Below are 19,846 nucleotides of genomic sequence, written 5' to 3'. Positions count from 1 at the left end.
CCTACCTAAAGGACAACTGGATACGTAGAACAATATTTATAAGGACTAAGAGATATATAACCCACTAACCCAATGCTCGAATCTCTGCATACCTAAACTAACACGAAAATCCACACAATCATCTTCTCGCTCAGCAAACCGCACCTACTTTACTACACCGCAACAACAAACAAACACATAAACCGTACCAACAGCACACAAGGTCTCGCATTGGTACGATATTCACACCAAAGATCAGTGCACAGTGAAAACCGAAATGAAGCTGCCAACAGCACACCACTTCTCTCACTTTGCTACACCCTTTTCACACGACTAACCCACCGCGCCCTCTTGTTTGAAGATCCGCCAGAGCACCTGGGGACGAATTCCGTTGGTGACGTTGCGCGGTACAAATACCTTTAACATTAACATCATTAAAAATGAAAGATTAACCACTTCAGACGAGGTCTTTATTATACAGGTTCTGAGTTTGGTGATAACACGTGACATACTTGGATCAGAAACACACACATCCCACGCCCCCCTCGATACACATGTACAAGGCAACCAGAGACAGGACCATTTCTGGGTCTATAAAATGCCGGTGATCTTCTCCCATCTGCTTCATCTTCCTCCTGGCTCCTTCCCCATCTCTGCAATTTTGTGTCTAAGGTCGGCAGTGAAAGAAGAGCACTCAAGAACTGGCCCGTCACGAGTGGACACTGCCCAAAGGCAATCAAGGAAGACGGTGGATTTTTGCCCCATGTAAATACTGAGAAATCATGGAATGGGGATAGATGTATTGTGCAATTTCTTCAAATGCCTGGTGTGAATCTCATGACCACCTCCTGGATCCGCACAGAACATGCGTATGGTGCCCCATAGGTCATTTAATAGGACCCATGGTACGTTGGTTGACCTATTAGGAAGGGAAGGTGAAAAGTCCCAAATGCAGAAATGGGCAAGTCTTGGTCATAGCAGGAGGCAGAACAGATCCAGGATACCGATATCTGGAAAGAAACAGTGGCATAGAGACACTGGCATATAGAGGCCAGGATAGGGACACCACGTTATGGACACAGGGGAGGAGACACCAGAATGGAGACACCATGATAGAGACAATGGAAATCCATATCTGAATGAAGAATGTCAGCCAGATGTTTCCCCATCATCTTCATCCAAAGACGCCAACATAGAGCAAGAACAGATACATAACTGCAAGGCCTTCTTCCATGTTTTATCCTTACACATCTTCAGACCAGACCGCTAACCTTCCATCACCACCTCTGAGAAGAGAGAAAGGGGATAGGGCATGTTTGAGAAACAGACCTTTGGATTTGAGACATGGATAAAACAGTGAGTGGGACAGGTACACAAAGAGAGAAAGAGAGAGAAAGGGGGAAATCAAAGCGAGGAAGAGAGAGGACATAGAGAGGAAGGTAAATGGTGGCAGAAGGAGAATGAAGATGTGATGGGGGAAAGAGTAAGAGCGATAAAGGTGATAAAGCCAGAGGAAGAGGGAAACACAGTACAGATGGACAGTGACCAGGAAAGTGGGAGAGAGAGAGAACGAGAGATATATTGTGAGGCTGAACATGAGATTGAGCAAGACAACAGAGCAGGAAGAATAGTGACATGATGAGATGAACAAGAGAGAATGGCTAGATTAAAAAGTGTGTTGGCTGGGAGGACGACAGATGTTTACAAAGAAGGATTTGGGCAGAAGAGACTGGCAAGATATTGATGGTCAAGAGGAGTATGGCAAAAGCTGTTCAGAAAACACTACCATTCCCACTAGATGTTGACACTCACAATTTGGCTTGCCATTTTAAATCAACAACAGCCCCATCACCCACGTCAGTCTCCACCTTCAGTTCAGGCAACATCCCCCGTCACTGTGTCTGCTGTTTATCACCAACTTCACCATCCATGTCTGCTTCACTTCCCAACTCCACCACCCATAGCTGCTGTATGTTCCCAACTTCATCACTGATGTCTGTGTTCCCAACGTTATCCTCATCTGTGCCTTCTTTTTCAAACTCCATAAATTATCTCTGCCTTCTGTTCCCAAAACCCATAACCCACGTCTGCTTTCTGTTTTCAGCTCCATCACTCATATCTGCCTTCTGTACCCAACTCTATCACCTATCACTGCCATCTTTTCTTGACTCAATGTCATTCCTGTGTTGCCTTTAACTGAATCCATCACCCACCTCCATGCCTCTGGTTTGTATTCCCGGCTCTATCGTCGATCTGCGCTCCTGCCTTCTGTTTCTGCCTTTATCAGTATTCTCTTGATCTGCATTCTATTCATGTGGGCCTCGTCTTTCTCGCCTTCTACCACTGAATAATGGTTTCATCTTCTAATGTTGACTCCATCCATGCACTGCATCATAAACACTTCACACACCCCACCACTATATCCCACCCCACTCAACTGCTTACCAACTCACTTGATCTATCCAGCTCCACCTCAACGTATATCATATGCCACTTGACTACATCCCACCCACCTTGACCACATCACCCCCAACCCTGTATCTCTGAACCCCACATTTCCCATACAATCCCAGCTCATCCAATTTCACCTTTTCCCATATCCCATGTTCCTCCCCCAACCTCCCTCCAAACTTCACTCCTTGTAGCTGGGCAAGAGCTATTGACATACCTTCAGTCCATGGAAAATACAGGTGCTTGCTTTACTGAGGCACTGGAGAGAAGAGAAAGAAGTAAGAAATAATAGTACGACAAACAAGGGATCGAAAAGCAATAGAACACAAGTATTATGACCTGGTGCCAGAGCTAAGCTGAAAGTGCCCAGGTAGGTTGTCTGACGCGAGGAAGGGGACAATGTAAACACAGACCCCACTTTTGCCTATGCATAGGGAACAAGATCGCGTGTACTATTTCCTCTCCTTATCTACTGGAGTGTGCACATAATATATCAACCATACCCTTGAGATATGTGGATTCAGTAGTATTGCTACTGTACTTCCTCTTTCTACCGTATGTCTCCTATTGTATCTGCCTTTATATTATGCTCCTTATGGCAGTGCCCTTATGTACTCTGTGCCTGCTTTGCCCCTGTATTTTGCACGGTGTACTTGCTATTTCCCTTGGCTCTAGTTACCTAACACCTACTTTTGCCCGTCTCATTTTATGTTACACCTTCTGTTGCCTCTGCTTCTATGTGCCCCCCCCACCCCCACCTAAAGCCCTGATGCTGCGTAGGCTTCCCATCACCTCCTTCTGCTGCTAGTTTCCCTGCACTTCCTAAGTCCCTTGTCTCTTTCTGCAGCATCTCCTTTTACCGCCTGCCTCAAGTCGTTCTATACTTTCTATTGGTCTTTCCATTGTTAACCATTTGCATCCCATTGACCCTGTCCTTCACCCTTCTTGGCTTACTTCGGACTTCCAGTCGGCACTGCACCTCCGCCTCCCCATGGTCGTTGACTGCTCTGCAGACATACACGCCACCATCGAACGGGCTGGGCTTGCGGATCTCCAAGGTCACCACGCCCTGCTTACTGAACATGCGGAACTTGGCCTCGCCGGACAGGTCGATCTTATTCTTGGACCAGAAGATCTTGGGCTGTGAAGGTTAAGAACAGTTAGTTAAGTTTGCCACTGGGTATCTGAATACGGGTGTGTGCATATGTGTGGTTATGTTTCTGTGTGTGTGCCTATAGGAGTGTATGTCTGTGATTTGTGCACTTACTATGATTTCACCATTACCTCCATGTTTCTCTCTGTGAAAGGTTTGCTAATCTGCTCCTGATTTTGCCCAACCACTGGAAGCCAACTAAATGCAGGTATTACACTTTCGGTTAAGAGCTTCCTTACCAGCCAACATCTTATAGGTAGTTCCTATGCCAAGTGCCCTTATTCTCGAGTCACACCTCTGCTAAACCAGGAACATCTGCTCTACTGTCTTTATACCCCTGAGGTATGGACATTCTCTGTCCTTTCTTCCAGACAATGCAGATCTAAATCCTCCAATCTCTCCAGATAGGATTTCTCCTGCAGGCCAGGAACACATTTGATGTGTCTTGACTTAGATCAAAGTAGCAGAGCACTGTCAATGTATAGAAGAGGCAGCCATGCCATACTGGGCGGCAACAGGTATAGAGGTTTTGTGGAAGTGGGTTAGAGAATTTGAGATGTTTTACAATTGATTCTGCACTGGTGAAAAAAATAATACACTAGCATAACATTTTCTGCAAACTAACATTCCTTCTATTGGAATTTCCCTGACCCAAGCACCATTTGGTTTCAATAGCCAGATGGGATGCACCATTCTGTGCAAATGTGATGTTGGCATGAGTCAGGCTTGGAGAGGGGAAATTATGCAAGTGTGTATATTACAGAGGTGCCAATACTGAATACAGGGCCTGTCCTTCAAACAAATATATCATTTAACCAGATATTATATATTGATAGCTAACATATTTCAATCACATTTCGATTTTTCAAATGATAGGTGCTTCGCACTTAAAGTGTGTTTTCATTTTTTTACAAACGTATGTGGTTAAGCGGAGCCTCCCATTTTAAGAATGTTTTAATTTGCAAAGTGTTGTGGGAATGTCTGGTCAGCGTGTAAGATTTATGATGCGAGAAATACAAATACGGCATTTGTTGATTGTGGCATTTATCACTGTGTTTGTGTATTTTTCCATGTGTGAGGGCTGTGCAGTTATGTGCATGAGTCACACGAGGTCCACTCAACGATTAGAGTTCAGTGTCTTCCCATTTTCCATACCTTGGGGGTTCCACGGACGGAGCAGCTTAGTGTGGCATTGTAGCCGGCGATCACAGACCGGCTCACCAAAGGGTGCGTGAACTTTGGTGCCTCAGCAAAGTCAGCATCCTTGTAGTTGGGGGGTTTATAATCCACACCTGTTAATGACAGAGAAAATTAGAAACTAGATCTACCTGACACCAAGGAGACATCATTCTGGACCAAATCCCTGTGTACGATATGATGCTTCATCTCTGGGAGAAATCAGTGACTCAAACTAGAACAAAGCCTCATTTTGATATGCCATCATATGATAGTTTATTTATATAGCACCTGTACACAATGTGTTACAAAGCGCTTCAAGGCAAGAGAGGGAACAAGGGAAAATGCAATGACATTCTTACAAGCCGTGAACAGTAATGATGTGAAATTAACTATCATACTCGGCCTGACAACATTCCAGGTAGTGCAAGAGCTAAGACATAGATAAGGAAGGGAGGGAGAGAGTGGGAAGGAAATGGAAACAGACAGGCGACTACCGTATTAGGCCTGACGACATTTCTGGTAGAGCCGGAGAAAAACAAAAGGTGAATGGTTGTATCATCTCGCTGTGCCTCTGTGGTCACTTAATAAGAGACGATCAGACCCTCAAAAAAGAGAGAATCCAACATCCTCTGAATGAGACTGAAGTCTACCTCTTAGGGATCAAAGGCCCCCCCCCCCATGAATAGCAAAAGGCGCGTGTCCCACCAGAAAGGACACGCTGCATCCAGGAATCGTATGTGATATTCTGTGAGGGGATGTCCCCTGTAGCACAACCATGATAACTGATAAGACTTTTTGTCTCCACAAGGGCCTTACACTCTGCTGCTTTACCCCTTTCCTTTCTCCCTTTCAATAAAATTCTCATCTTTGCTACTTTTTGATGCGGTACAGCCTTCTGCACTCGGCTGTCTCCCCACATGTTGCCTGGTTCATTCTGCAACACTGGTCCCTTTACAAATTCCTGCTACATGTCCATAAACCAAAATAAAGGCTAGCTCCCCAACCCATATCTGTCTAATTCTATCTCCTGCTAGTCCCAGCCTCACTCCCTCTGCTCCAGTGCCCTCCTCAATCTCTTTGTACCAACATGCCATGTGCATTCCCCCATTTCTGCTCCTTCCCCTTCCTCTCCTCCCATTATCAAAACACCCTACCGGGCAATCAAAAGCATCATCATTGCATTTAAGGCCACCCTCAAGCCCCATCTCCTCTCCCTGGACTATCCAGTACATTAACCCACGTCTCTGAACCCAGGCCTCATTTATTTATGTTGTACGTGTACTGTAGGCTGTCCCGTACCCACTCCCCTGTATATCTTCTGATTATCCCCTGTACATATATATACTCCTCTTTGTTCCCTGTATGTCATTCCATCCCCATTTCCTGATCCACCCAACCTCCCCATTTCAACTGGTACATTCTCCTTTCTGCCAACTACCTACTGCAGATTGCATTTGAAATATGATTCCAGTTGTGGAGCACCAGAAGTATTCCTAAATTTGCCCATTTTATTTTATTTTCCTGGATCTATGGAGGTTTGGCAATATTTTGGGCTAAATGGCAATTTCGACAACATTTTCTTTGGCTAATGTTGCTGCTTTTTTTTTTCTTTTTTAACCACAAACAGTAGGAGGGAGACTCAGTGTACCCACATCTGCCCCCCTTTCTATATACCTTACCCAAACTTACCATCCGTAATTATGTGGTTAAAAAAAGCAGCAAATCAGACAGTAAAAAAAGTTTGGTAAAGTTGCCATTCTTAAGTGGGTAATGCAAGTCTCTCATCGGCATATCCAATCCCTGTTGTAACATTTACAAAGCAAATCCCTGCTTTGTCTTTTGTTTTGCCCTCAGACTTGAGAGCAGAAGGTACATTCATTCCTCTAGCCACTGACCTACATGTATGTGTCACATAAGTCATTACTCCTAACGTTTGAAGTAGGAAAGTATTTGGACTCCCAAAAATGGAGTGACATTTTTAGGCATTGACATTGTTTTAAAAGTAATCATTTTTATTGAAGAAAAGGAGTTATTCTGAGCACATAATAACACACATTAAAGGAAAGCGCTCTCATCTGTGTTCACCCTAAAGCTGGTAAGTGAACGCTTCCCGTCTCCTTACCTGGCCACTGACTTACATTTATCTGTCACGGAAGCCATTGACTCCCAACATTTTAACTACGAAAGCATCTTGACTCCCAACGATGGAAAGACATTTTAGGCATTGCATTTTTTTATTTTTAGAATGAATGGTATTTATGATGATGTGCTATAAGGAGAAGCACATTCATCTGTTGTGCTAATCCTGCAGCCTGCCCGGTTCCACAGTGGACCCAGTAGGCAAACACATGCATTCAAACAGTGCCAGGCTGCTCCCTGAGATGCAACTAAGCGGGTTCTCTCTTCCTCTAAGTTTTAGAGTCGTTCTTTCAAGGGTGTCCTGGTGGGATGTTTGCTCAATACAATTTTCGAAGCGTTGTTCCATTTCCAATTTTGAAAGATCAATTTCTTTCCAATCATTTGGATTGTTTTGATTCCCAGTATCCAATCTAGGAGGTTTGCATGATGGGATAGTAGGGGAAAGAGGATTGTCTTGGAATCTGGTGGACCTCACACCCCATAACAATATGAACATGCTATAATATGTTCACCCACAACTGCACATTTGCAATGGATCAGCAGGATGAAGAATGTGCCCTTGGCTTGAGCACATTTCCACCACTGATCTGATGCGTGTAGCATACATCTACACATTTTCTGCAGTGATCAATAAGTTATAAAATGTCTTTTTTGGGTTTAGTGCATCCTATCTCTGTGAGAGATTGGCATGGTTGCCTGATTGAGGAGCATTGATGTCTAATAAAACCCACCTGTTGCAGGTACCCAGGTCAAAACTGACCTTGGTTAGCTAGAGGACATTTCACCATGCAGCCCTCAAATGCTGAAATGCCCTACCCCCTGACCTTAGGGGTTGTGTCTTCCTTGAGTGCATCAAGAAAAGATTGAAGACTCTCCTATTTGACTAGATCCATGACTTGCTCTTTAGGATTTCTGCATTGCGTCCCGGCATCCTGTGCATAATCTAAGGATGGATCTTTGTTAATTGTTTTTGCTTGTCTTGTTAGCGCACCTATGCCTTTGAGTTGTGTCTTTAGCGCTATGCAAAGTAATAAATAAATAAAGCATATGTTTTCTTACGGAAGTCTGGTTTGCAGGTGATGGACACTCTTGAGATATCCGATGAGGCTCTACTCTATAGGCCTCTTGGAATCGCTCGTTGTAGCTCCACTTTTAAGGGTTTAAGCCATTTGTCGTAGACCGTCCTGGAGTCAATAGCCAAGTTCTTGTAGAAATACAAAAGTTTTTATGCTTTTTGGTTTCCCGCGCACCCTGGTTGCATTGGCCATTTTGCTGAGTCATTTCTCACCTCCAGTGCTAGGTGTCTTGTCTCCCTGCATCTTTTTAGCCCCATTTAACCCAAAATTGCATAGGTTGGCTGGGCCATTCCTTCAGCCTTGTAAAGGCTGCTAAATATCTCGGCCCTTTAATCTGACCAAGACCTCTGATATTTACCCTGTGTCATGACTCAGAAACAGGTGGTAGCCCATGATTGGGGTTTACCTATGTTGTTGAGTAATAGTTTTCCAATAGCTTTGTTCCCTTTGACCTACAGATCTCACATAGAGTTTGGCAATAAAAAGATTATTGGACATACACACCCCACAACCTAGTTTTCTGCCCAATCGAAACACTTCGCCAGAGCCTCTTTCAACCCTCCAACTTCACCCCACCTTGGGGCCCCCAGACTAGTTTGATGAAAGAGCCTGCAGACTTGCCTTATAGTTGAATTGTTTTGCTAAGCTTTGACATTGGGAAGAAGGAAACTGCCTTCTTTTGTCCGAGTCTTTCCGTGTAGCTAGAGCAGTCTCTTAAAAAGATGTTCAATTTTTACATGAAGTGTGACCAAATCTTTGGCCATGCATAAACTTTCACAAGACTGATATTTTGAGGATGTTGATTTTTGGCCCGAGGACCACAAGGAGAGACACCAACCAATCAATTTCCTCACTCCTTTTCCAGAACTAGGTCGACGTTCACAGCGCACTGATCTTTTCATTTCCTTCTAAAGGTGATTCCCAGGTAGGAGGGGCTCTTCCCTGCCAAAGCCAGTGGCCACTATTTTCTGCTTGAGTCTGACAAGGACAATATCCTCGACTTGTATCCTGACTTTTGACAGAACGAGTCGATCAGTGTCATGATGGTGGGGATAAAAGACAACACCTCTGTGGCAACGAAAGACATGTCTTCTCTATAAAGTAAGGAATTGCACTCAGTCCCATCGGCTGGAATTTCCCTGTATGTTTTAGTTTGCACCAGGAAGAGACCTAGATTAAGAGGTTGAGGAGGAATGAATAGCGGGGGCACCTTTACTTTGTTGAATGTAAAAGGCATCTCACAGGAGACCGTTCAACAATACTTAATCTTGCATATCTCTGCAAAGTACCATCAGATCATTGCGGAAATTGGCAGGAACATCATCTTAAATTGCAAGACTTCCTCTCCTGAAAAGTGAACTAAAACATTCTCCAGAAGGCCAAGGGCAACTAGTTACCCTTCCCACTTAGCCCTCTTTACAATTCTTGTTGTAGAAGAGCGATTCTGAGAGGATAGATATAAAGAAGGAGAGCAGGATAGAGAGATAGTAGAGTGAGATGTAGAGAAAGGAAGAAGTACATGGTGGAAAAGACAGGTAAGGGAGAAAAGGGGATGCAGGGTCAAAATAAGAGTAAAGGTGGAAGAATGAGAAGTTGCAGCGAGAAAGAGGTAGGGTGGCAGGAAGCGCGAAAAGGCAGGAAGTGAAGGGAGAACTTAAATAAATGCTGGGATGTGGCATATAGTAACAACAGAGTGACTTTGGAAGTGAAAGAGAACAGGAGAGATTATGGGCCTCATTCCGAGTTGGCCGGGCTGGTAAAAATGTGCTGGTATTCATGGATTCCGGCATTTTACCGGACCGGCCAACTACGGGTTTGTCGGTGGGGCACCTGGGTTACCTCCAGCTAGTGGTAAGGCAAAAAAAGCACTCTTTACCGGCACCCGCAATGATGGCAAATCCCCTCATGGAGTCCTAAGGGACTCCATGAATGAGGATTAACTCCGTCCCTCCGGCACTCGTAATTTGGCGGCCAGGGATTTAAGTGGGGTAAGAAATCGATCGGGGGGGCTCTCCTTTGGGGGCATGGCTTGCGGGAGGGGCGTGGCCTAAACAATACACAAACCATAGTAAGGTATGCAAACAAATATATAAATGCATATAAGCATTTATATATTTGTATGCATACCTTACAGTGGTTTGTGTACTATGCAAGCCATAATTTAGAAAAATTGAAATATGTAACATATTTCTATGTTTATAAAAGATGGCATGAAAAGTACACACACCATAGTAAGATAAGCACATAAATATATAACATTTTTATATTTGTGTGCATGCCTTATGGTTTGCGTACTTTTCAAGCCATCTTTTTTTAAACATTTCTAGGTTTATAAAAGATGGCTTGAAAAGTACACAATTCAATCCATCTTTTATAAAGCTTTGACGACGTTCAAAGCCTGGGGCGTCTTTGTCCGTCGGCAAATCTTTATAAAAGATGGCTTGAATTGTGTACTTTTCAAGCCATCTTTTATAAACCTAGAAATATGTCAGAGAGTGCCCAGGTTCGCTGAGGGTTAAAGACACCTTGGCGACCTGGGATGGGGAAACAAAAGGACAGTAACTTCCTCTGGTGAGCCCTCGCCCGAGGGGTTACCACTGGAAGTTACAGTGACTGACAGAAGTGCCAGCCAGCCACAGCATTGCTGTGATCAAAATTGCTGTGGCTGGCTGGCACTTCTGTCAGCTTGCCTGACTTAATGGCGGGCGCATCTCCCGTTGCGGCTGCGGCAGGATAATGTGTCCCGCCAATGTTGTGGAGGGACCGGTGGGCCCTGGCAGGGCCCCAGCTCAGCCGCAACTTTTGGACTGAGCCGGGGAAATAGAATCAACACTGAAATAACGCAATGCGAAAATAGAAAGAAAACTGGGAGGAAGAATGGGGAGCGTATAAACTCCCACCAGCCCGGAACAAAAATGGCAGCTGAGGTCGACAGACTTCCAGAAGAAGATATTGCTCTGGGCTCGTCTCCCGCTGGATGGATTGGACATCCCGGCGGGCAAAGGGTTAAAGAAAACTTGTTTGACATTTGACTTAAGGGGCCCTTCGCGGGAGAAATAGCGCAGCCAAAATAATATCGACTTTCATAGCTCTCAACCGTTCATGGCCCTTGGGCGGGTGAAAACACCAGATTTTATATTCAGCGGGTGAAAGCACATTGATTCCTATGGGCGTGTAGGGAGTTTGGTGGGTGAGAGAGCTGCGTAAGGGGCAGGGGACACCCACCAAAAGCGTGTGAGTTGAGAGCTATGGACTTGTGTGTATGAGAGAGGCACGCAGATGAGAAATCCCCACTGCGTCCATGCCTTACATTACCAGTAGTTTCTTTTGAAATGCAAAAAACTCTATTTTATTTTAATTCATCAGGCATTCTTGTCCACTGTTTCTATAGAAGTATTGCTGGCCACAGCGGGTGTGACGTCATCACGTTGTCTCCAGGAACGTGCTTGCTTCCAAATGCCGTTTAGGAGGTAAGATTTTAAATCTGATAGATATGGGAATAGATGTGGATGGTCAGTTACTCGTTCTATGTATATTTATCACTATGCATTTTTTAGATGGGTTTTTTGTCAACATTTTTTTCATTGCAAAAACCCATCAAAAATGTTATTTTTCTTATAGGGGTGGGTTTCTCCCCCAAATCACCCTATTAATCTAACACTATTCCCGACCCCCAGAGCCTTTATGTAACCTTACCGACAGCCCCTTATTTTTAAATAACATCGGCAAATAAACCATGGAAAAAATGCATGTCGATGAATGTACGTCGTACCAGTTGCTGGTGGTAACTAGGGACACTTTACCTTTTATATGATATTCATTAGTTAGAACCCATTCCTTTAAGCGATGAGAAAACACATGCAGTGATCCAGGCTGAGTGACATTTGAATTCTCCTTGGGGATAGAAATATGTTCTTTACTGTGATAGGGTTCTGTATTAGGAATACTGAGGTGCTATTGACTGCCTGACTCCCCCCACCAGGGTGCTAATTGTTGCTATAGAACACAGAGGCTCTACTATTGATGAGAGCACAGGTAATCATTGCACTTACAAAGCGTCATATTTATTCAGACACAAGATGCATATTCTAATGATTCTTTTTTGTTTTGTCTTTATGTGTTTTTCAATGTATGCATATATATTATTATTGGTATCGTTGTACAGTGCAAAATTTCCCTGATGAAGGACGGTAGTCCGAAATGCATTGGCAACACAGGGCACTACTGCGTCAGCTTCCTCTGATTGGTACTCTTAAAAATCAAGCTGTTTGGACTACATCAGTTTGCCTATTATGGACTACAATATGTACACTATTAAGTATATTTAGGCAGTTATCTGCTGTTTGGTGATCACACAGTCGTTTCTTTGCTGTTCCGTGAACCCAAGGTGTCTTGGGTCTATCTGTAGTGCCCCCTTTCAACATTGATAGCAGGGTATCCGGAAATTCTGTTCATAAATATTTAGGTGGTGCCCCCCTTATGTCTTTCTCTATAGAAGTATTATACAATATGTCATCCATCTGAGGACCTCCTGCAGAGCTTCAGGCTTGTGTTGGTCCTGTTACCTAAAGCTGAGCCAAGGAGTCTACTTGGCCTCCACAGTGGGTTCAACGGATTAATTGGCCATCAGTGGCTTTTTATTTCTGATGCCAAACTCTTGTAATAGTACATAGGGGTTCATTGTGTGGTACATGCCTGGCCAATGGGGCAATTTATGCACATCGGGCCATTTACAGTTTTTAAAATCTACTGTTGCTGAGTGTACAAAGTCGTTGAGCTGGCCCAAAGTTGCCCACAAAACCAGTGCACGCTTGCCAGTTAGGCTGACCCTTATGGCACTGTCCCTTTGTCAGATAAGACAGTGTGAGCCTCACAAAAGTAAACCTCTGATAGTGCCTGTAAAAACTACTTAGACCCCTCTTGTGACATCAGCCTTGATAACCCCTGAGACAGAGCCTTGTATGACTCTTACCTGAGAGCACGAGTTTGCAGACTTTGGCTCCCTGAATGTGTTGGCCAGCAATTCCCATCAGCTCGAGCCAACATACACAATGGTGAGGGATCTTGGTAGTGATAGTCCAGGTTGCAGAGCCCCGCCTTATAAACCTTACCATGCCACAACCTACTTCAAATCCCTTCCTCCTTGTGCAATTCCCCTGCACCCTCCGGATTGTGAATTAACTGACCGAATAATCTTTCACCATCAAGTCTCTTTCCCCATGCCTTTTCTTTCTTGCACTTCTGGCCAGTAATCGGGAGGTAGCTATGTCTTTCGACATCTTTGAGTTCTTTCATTCACTCTTTAGTCCCTTTTGCTATGAGCCCCTTCGCCCCTCAGCCCTTGCTTTTATCTGTTGTCCTTTCACAACTTTTCCTCTCACCTGCTCACCTCAGTCTTTCCCACCCATCACATTTTCACCTTCTCTCTTAGGATTTGAGCATTCTTCTCGGTAGCAATGGGTTTCTCACCAAGGTCCCCTGACACTGAGGTCCTGCACACTGTCCGCCTGCCCCTTCTATCCCACCACACTAATATTCTGGATGTAGGCACTCTTTGCTTTGACTATGGGATCCTTGCTTATTTCCTCTTACCCTCTTCCCCATTGCGCATATTTTCTTGATGCCATCACTCTTTTTGGTGACTCCAGGTTTTTTGTTCAGGAGGACCCCTTTGCCATTTCATTCAAAATCTCTCACACTCTTACCTTGCAGCTTTTTGCCACATACCCTCCCTTCCCACTCACCAGTTTTCTGGATGTATGCACTCTTCTTGGTGGTCGCTGGGTTCTCGCTCAGACCGCACATATTTCCAGTGAAAACACGGAAGAAGTACTCGTTGCCCATGATCAGATCAGACACAACACAGTTGGTGCGCCGGTAATGTTCGTATACAGTGAACCACTCCTGCCAGGAGATCAAGAGTGTTAGAGTTGGGCAGGTGTGTTTGAAGAGAAGAGATCTATAGTGTTAGAGGAGGGGGTTCATAAGGCTTAGAGTAGAGGGAGAGTATTCTAGAGGAGTCCAGATCCACAATGTTAGAACATAGGGCAGCCAGAGAGTTGTGGGTGAGTTTTACCAGAGCATTAGAGATTAGGAGTGCTATAGTGTTGGGGGGGGGGCATGAGCCAAGTGTCAGAATGGATTGGGGTTTTAGAAAAGAATACACATACTGGAGTATAAGAGGAGGAGTGTAGAGGCGACCTTTTTGAAGAAAGCAGAGTCTGAATATTAGAGTAGTAATAGAGAAGAAGTGAGTGGGAGTGATGCAGGAGAGAGGAATCAAAGTTTTATAGGCAGGCCAGATATTAAAAAAGAGCTGGCGTGTTTGAATAGAGGAGAGCCGATGCATTTGAGGAGGAGTATGGGGTGAAGTGTTAAAGGACAGCAGAGATAAAGTAGTAAAGGGGAGACAGAGTATTAGAGGAGAGTTATAGGAGAGTGGGAGTGTTGGCACAGAGGAGAGCCAAAGTGTGAGAGTAGATGAGAACTAGAATAGACATGTTTAGAGGGGAATCAGATCCTTGGAAAAGAAATAGAGTGTTGGAGTTGAAGTGATCAAAGTGTTGGTATCCGGTCCGGTAATATTATCCCTTTATATAGCTGCCATACATATGGTCGCTGGGAAAAGGCTGTGGCGTGGTGACTTTATATATGGTGACCATATATATGGGGTCGGGGGTTGCGGGGGTGTCCCCTGTATGTTCAATGTGATAATTTCCCTGCAAACCACGGCCATTATCACATGGAACCAATGTGTTATGGGGGTGTAGTGCCAAGGTGTTAGAGGAAAGGATACCTAGAGGGTTAGATTGCCAGAGTACAAGAGGAGTATTAGAGGAGAACAAGTGTTAGAAATGCTGAGAGCCAGAATGAACTGAGAAGATAAGATATAAGAGGAGAGCAGGAGTACTAGAAGGGCGGAGAGCCAGAGTGTTAAAGATGAGTAGATAAAGTAGATACAGTGCTTCAGGAGAGAAGACCCAGAGTGTTAGGGACAAGGCAAGCTGAAGTGCAAAATAGAATGAGATCCATATGTGGCAGGAGATTATTAGAAAAGAGCCAGAATGTATGTTGGAGTAGAGTAGAGTCCAGTATTAGGGAACAGGACAGTCTTAAAATTAGAGGAGAGACATTGTATTAGAGCAGATTAATGGAGAGGGTAACCGGGTGTTAGAGGAGAGGAGAACCAACGCATTAGATACAAGGAGAGCCCGGATGTGAGAGGAGAAATTGAGAGTTTGACAAGAGCCAAGGTATTAGAGGAGAGGGGAGCCAGAGTGTTAGAAATGAGTATAGTTGGAATTTCGAAAAGGATAGGAGATCGAGTGTTAGACAAGAGCAATAGAATTATTAAGAAGCTAGAGAATTGGGGTATTGGAGGAAGACGGGAGGGCCAGAGTATAGGAGGCGAGTCCCTGAATTAGAGGAGCATTAGCAGAAAGTAGAGCTGGCGTGCTAAGCAGAGAAGAGATCAAACGTGTTATAGATGTGAAGAGCTGGATTGTGGGAGGAAAGGAGAGTCAGTGTTAGAAGCGAGCCAGAGTATACGCGGAGAACAGATCCAAGTGTTAGAGCAGAGACATAACCTGAATAAAGAATCATGGTTTTTGAAGTAGAGGAGAGTTGAAGTATTAGAGATGGATAGAAGCAAAGTGTTAGAGGACAGAAGATCCGAGCACTAGAGGAGAGCCAGAATAGTATAGGAGAAGAGAGCTAGAGTATTAGGGGAAAGAAGAACCATTATGCTATACAGCGGGTGTGCAGAAAAGTAGAAGAGAAACAAGTGCTAGAGGAGAGCAAGTTTCTGAAAAACTGCCAAAGCATTAGAGCAGTGTAGAGGTGCATTGCTAGGGGACATGAGAGGAGTATTAGAAGAGAGAGGAATGCTATAGTGTGAGCGATGTGGAGAGCCGTTCTGTGATACTAGAGGAGAGGAGAGGCTGGTGTTACAGAAGAAAGGAAGTATTAGAGAAGTAGAAGGCCAGACTCTTAGGGGAAAGCACAGCCAGAGTGATAGTGGAAAGCCAGACTATTAGAAAAGATCTGGAGTGTTGGAAAAGAGAAGAGCCAATGTATTAGAGGAGTGTAGAGTATAAAAGGAGATAGGATTCAGTGTGCTAGAAGAGGGACAGAATATTACAGGAGAGGAGAGGTGAGAGAGTTAGTATATTGAAAGAGAGCCAACGTATTATAGAAGAGTTGATGCCTTAGAGATCAGAGCTGCAGTAGTAAAGGAAAAGACTGTCAGTGTAGTAGATGAGAGTTAGAGTGTTAGAGGAGAGAGGTGTTGGCATGTTTAAGGATCGAAAAGCTGGGGTGTTTTAGCTGTGCTGGAGCATTGGAAATATGAGAGCCAAACGGTTGGAGGTGAGCCAGCATGTTGTATGCGGCAATGGAGCATTCAAGGGGAGGCGGGGGTGTGTTAGTAGAGAGCTGTGGTGATAGTGGACAGCAGGAGTATTACGCAAAAACGAGTGGGCCTGGTCTCACCATTGTTTTCTTGTCTGCCTTCTGGATAGTGTAGCCAGCGATTTCACAGTTTCCATCATCTTTTGGGGGCTCCCACTCCAGGGCAACATTGAACCCCCACACCTCCACGATCTTCACATTCTGTGGTGGTCCAGGCTTGTCTACAACAAATCACAAGAAAAAAAGGTCACGGTCCTGCAATTTCCTTGTGGAGGACATGCCTAGGAAGGCACTTCCCAAATAACATGTCTAAGAGGACCATCCCTTGCAGTGGGCCAGTCTCAGAGGGCACATCCCTCCTCCATGATGTGTCTGGTAAGGGACGTCGCTCCCTGTAGACATGTCTAAAAGGACCATCCCTTGCAGTGGGCCAGTCTGAGAGGGCCCATCCCTCCTCTGTGATGTGTCTGGTAAGGGACGTCCCACCCTGTGGACATGTCTAAGAGGACCATCCCTGGCAGTGGGCCAGTCTGAGAGGGCCCATCCCTCCTCTGTGATGTATCTGGTAAGGGGACATCCCTCCCTGTGGACATGTCTAAGAGGACCATCCCTTGCAGTGGGCCAGTCCGAGAGGGCACATCCCTCCTCCGTGATGTGTCGGGTAAGGGGACGTCCCTCCCTGTGGACATGTCTAAGAGGAACATCCCAGGCAGTGGGCCAGTCTGGGAGGGCACATCCCTCCTCCGTGATGTGTCTGTTAAGGGGACGACCCTCCCTGTAGACATGTCTAAGAGGACCATCCCTGGGAGTGGGCCAGTCTGAGAGGGCCCATCCCTCCTCCGTGATATGTCAGGTAAGGGGACGTCCCTCCCTGTGGACATGTCTAAGAGGAACATCCCTGGCAGTGGGCCAGTCTAATAGAGCACACCCCTTCTCCGTGATGTGTCTGGTAAGAGGACGTCCCTCCCTGTGGACATGTCTAAGAGGACCATCCCTGGCAGTGGGCCAGTCTGAGAGGGCCTATCCTCCTCTGTGATGTGTCTAGTAAGGGGACGTCCCTCCCTGTGGACATGTCTAAAAGGAAGATCCCTGGCAGTGGCCAAGTCTTTGAGGGCACATCCCTCCTCCGTGATGTGTCTGTTAAGGGGACGTCCCTCCCTGTGGACATGTCTAAGAGGACCATCCTTTGCGGTGGGCCAGTTTGAGAGGGCACATCCCTCCTCCGTGATGTGTCTGGTAAGGGGACGTCCCTCCCTGTGGACATGTCTAAGAGGACTGTCCCTGGCAGTGGGCCAGTCCGAGAGGGCCCATCCTCCTCCGTGATGTGTCTGGTAAGAGGACGTCCCTCCCTGTGGACAAGTCTAAGAGGACCGTCCCTGGCAGTGGGCCAGTCCGAGAGGGCCCATCCACTTCCGTGATGTGTCTGGTAAGGGGACGTCCCTCCCTGTGGACATGTCTAAGAGGACCATCCCAGGCGGTGGGCCAGTCTGAGAGGGCACATCCCTCCTCCGTGATGTGTCTGGTAAGGGGACGACCCTCCCTGTGGACATGTCTAAAAGGACCATCCCTGGCGGTGGGCCAGTCTGAGAGGGCACATCCCTCCTCCGTGATGTGTCTGTTAAGGGGACGTCCCTCCCTGTGGACATGTCTAAGAGGACCATCCTTTGCGGTGGGCCAGTTTGAGAGGGCACATCCCTCCTCCGTGATGTGTCTGTTAAGGGGATGTCGCTCCCTGTGGACATGTCTCAGAGGACCATCCCTGGCAGTGGGCCAGTCTGAGAGGGCACATCCCTCCTCCGTGATGTGTCTGTTAAGGGGACGTCCCTCCCTGTGGACATGTCTAAGAGGACCATCCCTGGCAGTGGGCCAGTCTGAGAGGGCACATCCCTCCTCCGTGATGTGTCTGGTAAGGGGACGTCCCTCCCTGTGGACATGTCTAAGAGGACCATCCCTTTCAGTGGGCCAGTCTGAGAGGGCCCATCCCTCCTCCGTGATATGTCTGGTAAGGGGACGTCCCTCCCCGTGGACATATCTAAGAGGAACATCCCTGGCAGTGGGCCAGTCTGAGAGGGCCCATCCCTCCTCCGTGATGTGTTTGGTAAGGGGACGTCCCTCCCCGTGGACATATCTAAGAGGACCATCCCTGGCAGTGGGCCAGTTTGAGAGAGCACATCCCTCCTCTGTGATGTGTCTGGTAAGGGGACGTCCCTCCCTGTGGAAATGTCTAAGAGGACCATCCCAGGCAGTGGGCCAGTCTGAGAGGGCCCATCCTCCTCCGTGATGTGTCTGGTAAGGGGACGTCCATGTCTAAGAGGACCATCCCTGGCAGTGGGCCAGTCTGAGAGGGCACATCCCTCCTCCGTGATGTGTCTGATAAGGGGACGACCCTCCCTGTGGACATGTCTAAGAGGACCATCCCTGGCAATGGGCCAGTCTGAGAGGGCACATCCCTCCTCCGTGATGTGCCTGGTAAGGGGACGTCCCTCCCTGTGGACATGTCTAAGAGGACTATCCCTGGCAATGGGCCAGTCTGAGAGGGCACATCCTCCTCCGTGATGTGTCTGGTAAGAGGACGTCCCTCCCTGTGGACAAGTCTAAGAGGACCGTCCCTGGCAGTGGGCCAGTCCGAGAGGGCCCATCCTCTTCCGTGATGTGTCTGGTAAGGGGACGTCCCTCCCTGTGGACATGTCTAAGAGGACCATCCCAGGCAGTGGGCCAGTCTGAGAGGGCACATCCCTCCTCCGTGATGTGTCTGGTAAGGGGACGACCCTCCCTGTGGACATGTCTAAAAGGACCATCCCTGGCGGTGGGCCAGTCTGAGAGGGCACATCCCTCCTCCGTGATGTGTCTGTTAAGGGGACGTCCCTCCCTGTGGACATGTCTAAGAGGACCATCCTTTGCGGTGGGCAAGTTTGAGAGGGCACATCCCTCCTCCGTGATGTGTCTGTTAAGGGGACGTCCCTCCCTGTGGACATGTCTCAGAGGACCATCCCTGGCAGTGGGCCAGTCTGAGAGGGCACATCCCTCCTCCGTGATGTGTCTGGTAAGGGGACGTCCCTCCCTTTGGACATGTCTAAGAGGACTATCCCTGGCAGTGGGCCAGTCCGAGAGGGCCCATCCTCCTCCGTGATGTGTCTGGTAAGAGGACGTCCCTCCCTGTGGACAAGTCTAAGAGGACCGTCCCTGGCAGTGGGCCAGTCCGAGAGGGCCCATCCTCTTCCGTGATGTGTCTGGTAAGGGGACGTCCCTCCCTGTGGACATGTCTAAGAGGACCATCCCAGGCGGTGGGCCAGTCTGAGAGGGCACATCCCTCCTCCGTGATGTGTCTGGTAAGGGGACGACCCTCCCTGTGGACATGTCTAAAAGGACCATCCCTGGCGGTGGGCCAGTCTGAGAGGGCACATCCCTCCTCCGTGATGTGTCTGTTAAGGGGACGTCCCTCCCTGTGGACATGTCTAAG

The 19,846-nt window shown here is 46.8% G+C and overlaps 1 protein-coding gene across 1 annotated transcript in view; it reads right to left on the bottom strand.

Moving 5' to 3' along the window:
• Positions 1–427: 427 nt before the first annotated feature.
• MYBPC3 (myosin binding protein C3) overlaps positions 428–19,846 on the bottom strand; it is a 278,233-nt gene continuing 258,814 nt past the window's right edge. Inside the window, exons 30-35 of the mRNA XM_069623114.1 lie at positions 16,468–16,607; positions 13,722–13,881; positions 4,739–4,875; positions 3,385–3,571; positions 2,648–2,689; positions 428–1,265 (exon numbers count right to left, since the gene is read on the bottom strand). Coding sequence (XP_069479215.1) covers positions 2,679–2,689; positions 3,385–3,571; positions 4,739–4,875; positions 13,722–13,881; positions 16,468–16,607 — 635 coding nt within the window. The 3' untranslated portion in view covers positions 428–1,265; positions 2,648–2,678. The remainder of the gene's footprint in view (positions 1,266–2,647; positions 2,690–3,384; positions 3,572–4,738; positions 4,876–13,721; positions 13,882–16,467; positions 16,608–19,846) is intronic.

This window comes from Ambystoma mexicanum, chromosome 11, assembly GCF_040938575.1.
Source record: "Ambystoma mexicanum isolate Mex_15411 chromosome 11, UKY_AmexF1_1, whole genome shotgun sequence".
Classification (NCBI taxonomy): domain Eukaryota; kingdom Metazoa; phylum Chordata; class Amphibia; order Caudata; family Ambystomatidae; genus Ambystoma; species Ambystoma mexicanum.
Note: the sequence above shows the minus strand (reverse complement) of the source record. Positions and strands in the feature narration are given on the sequence as shown.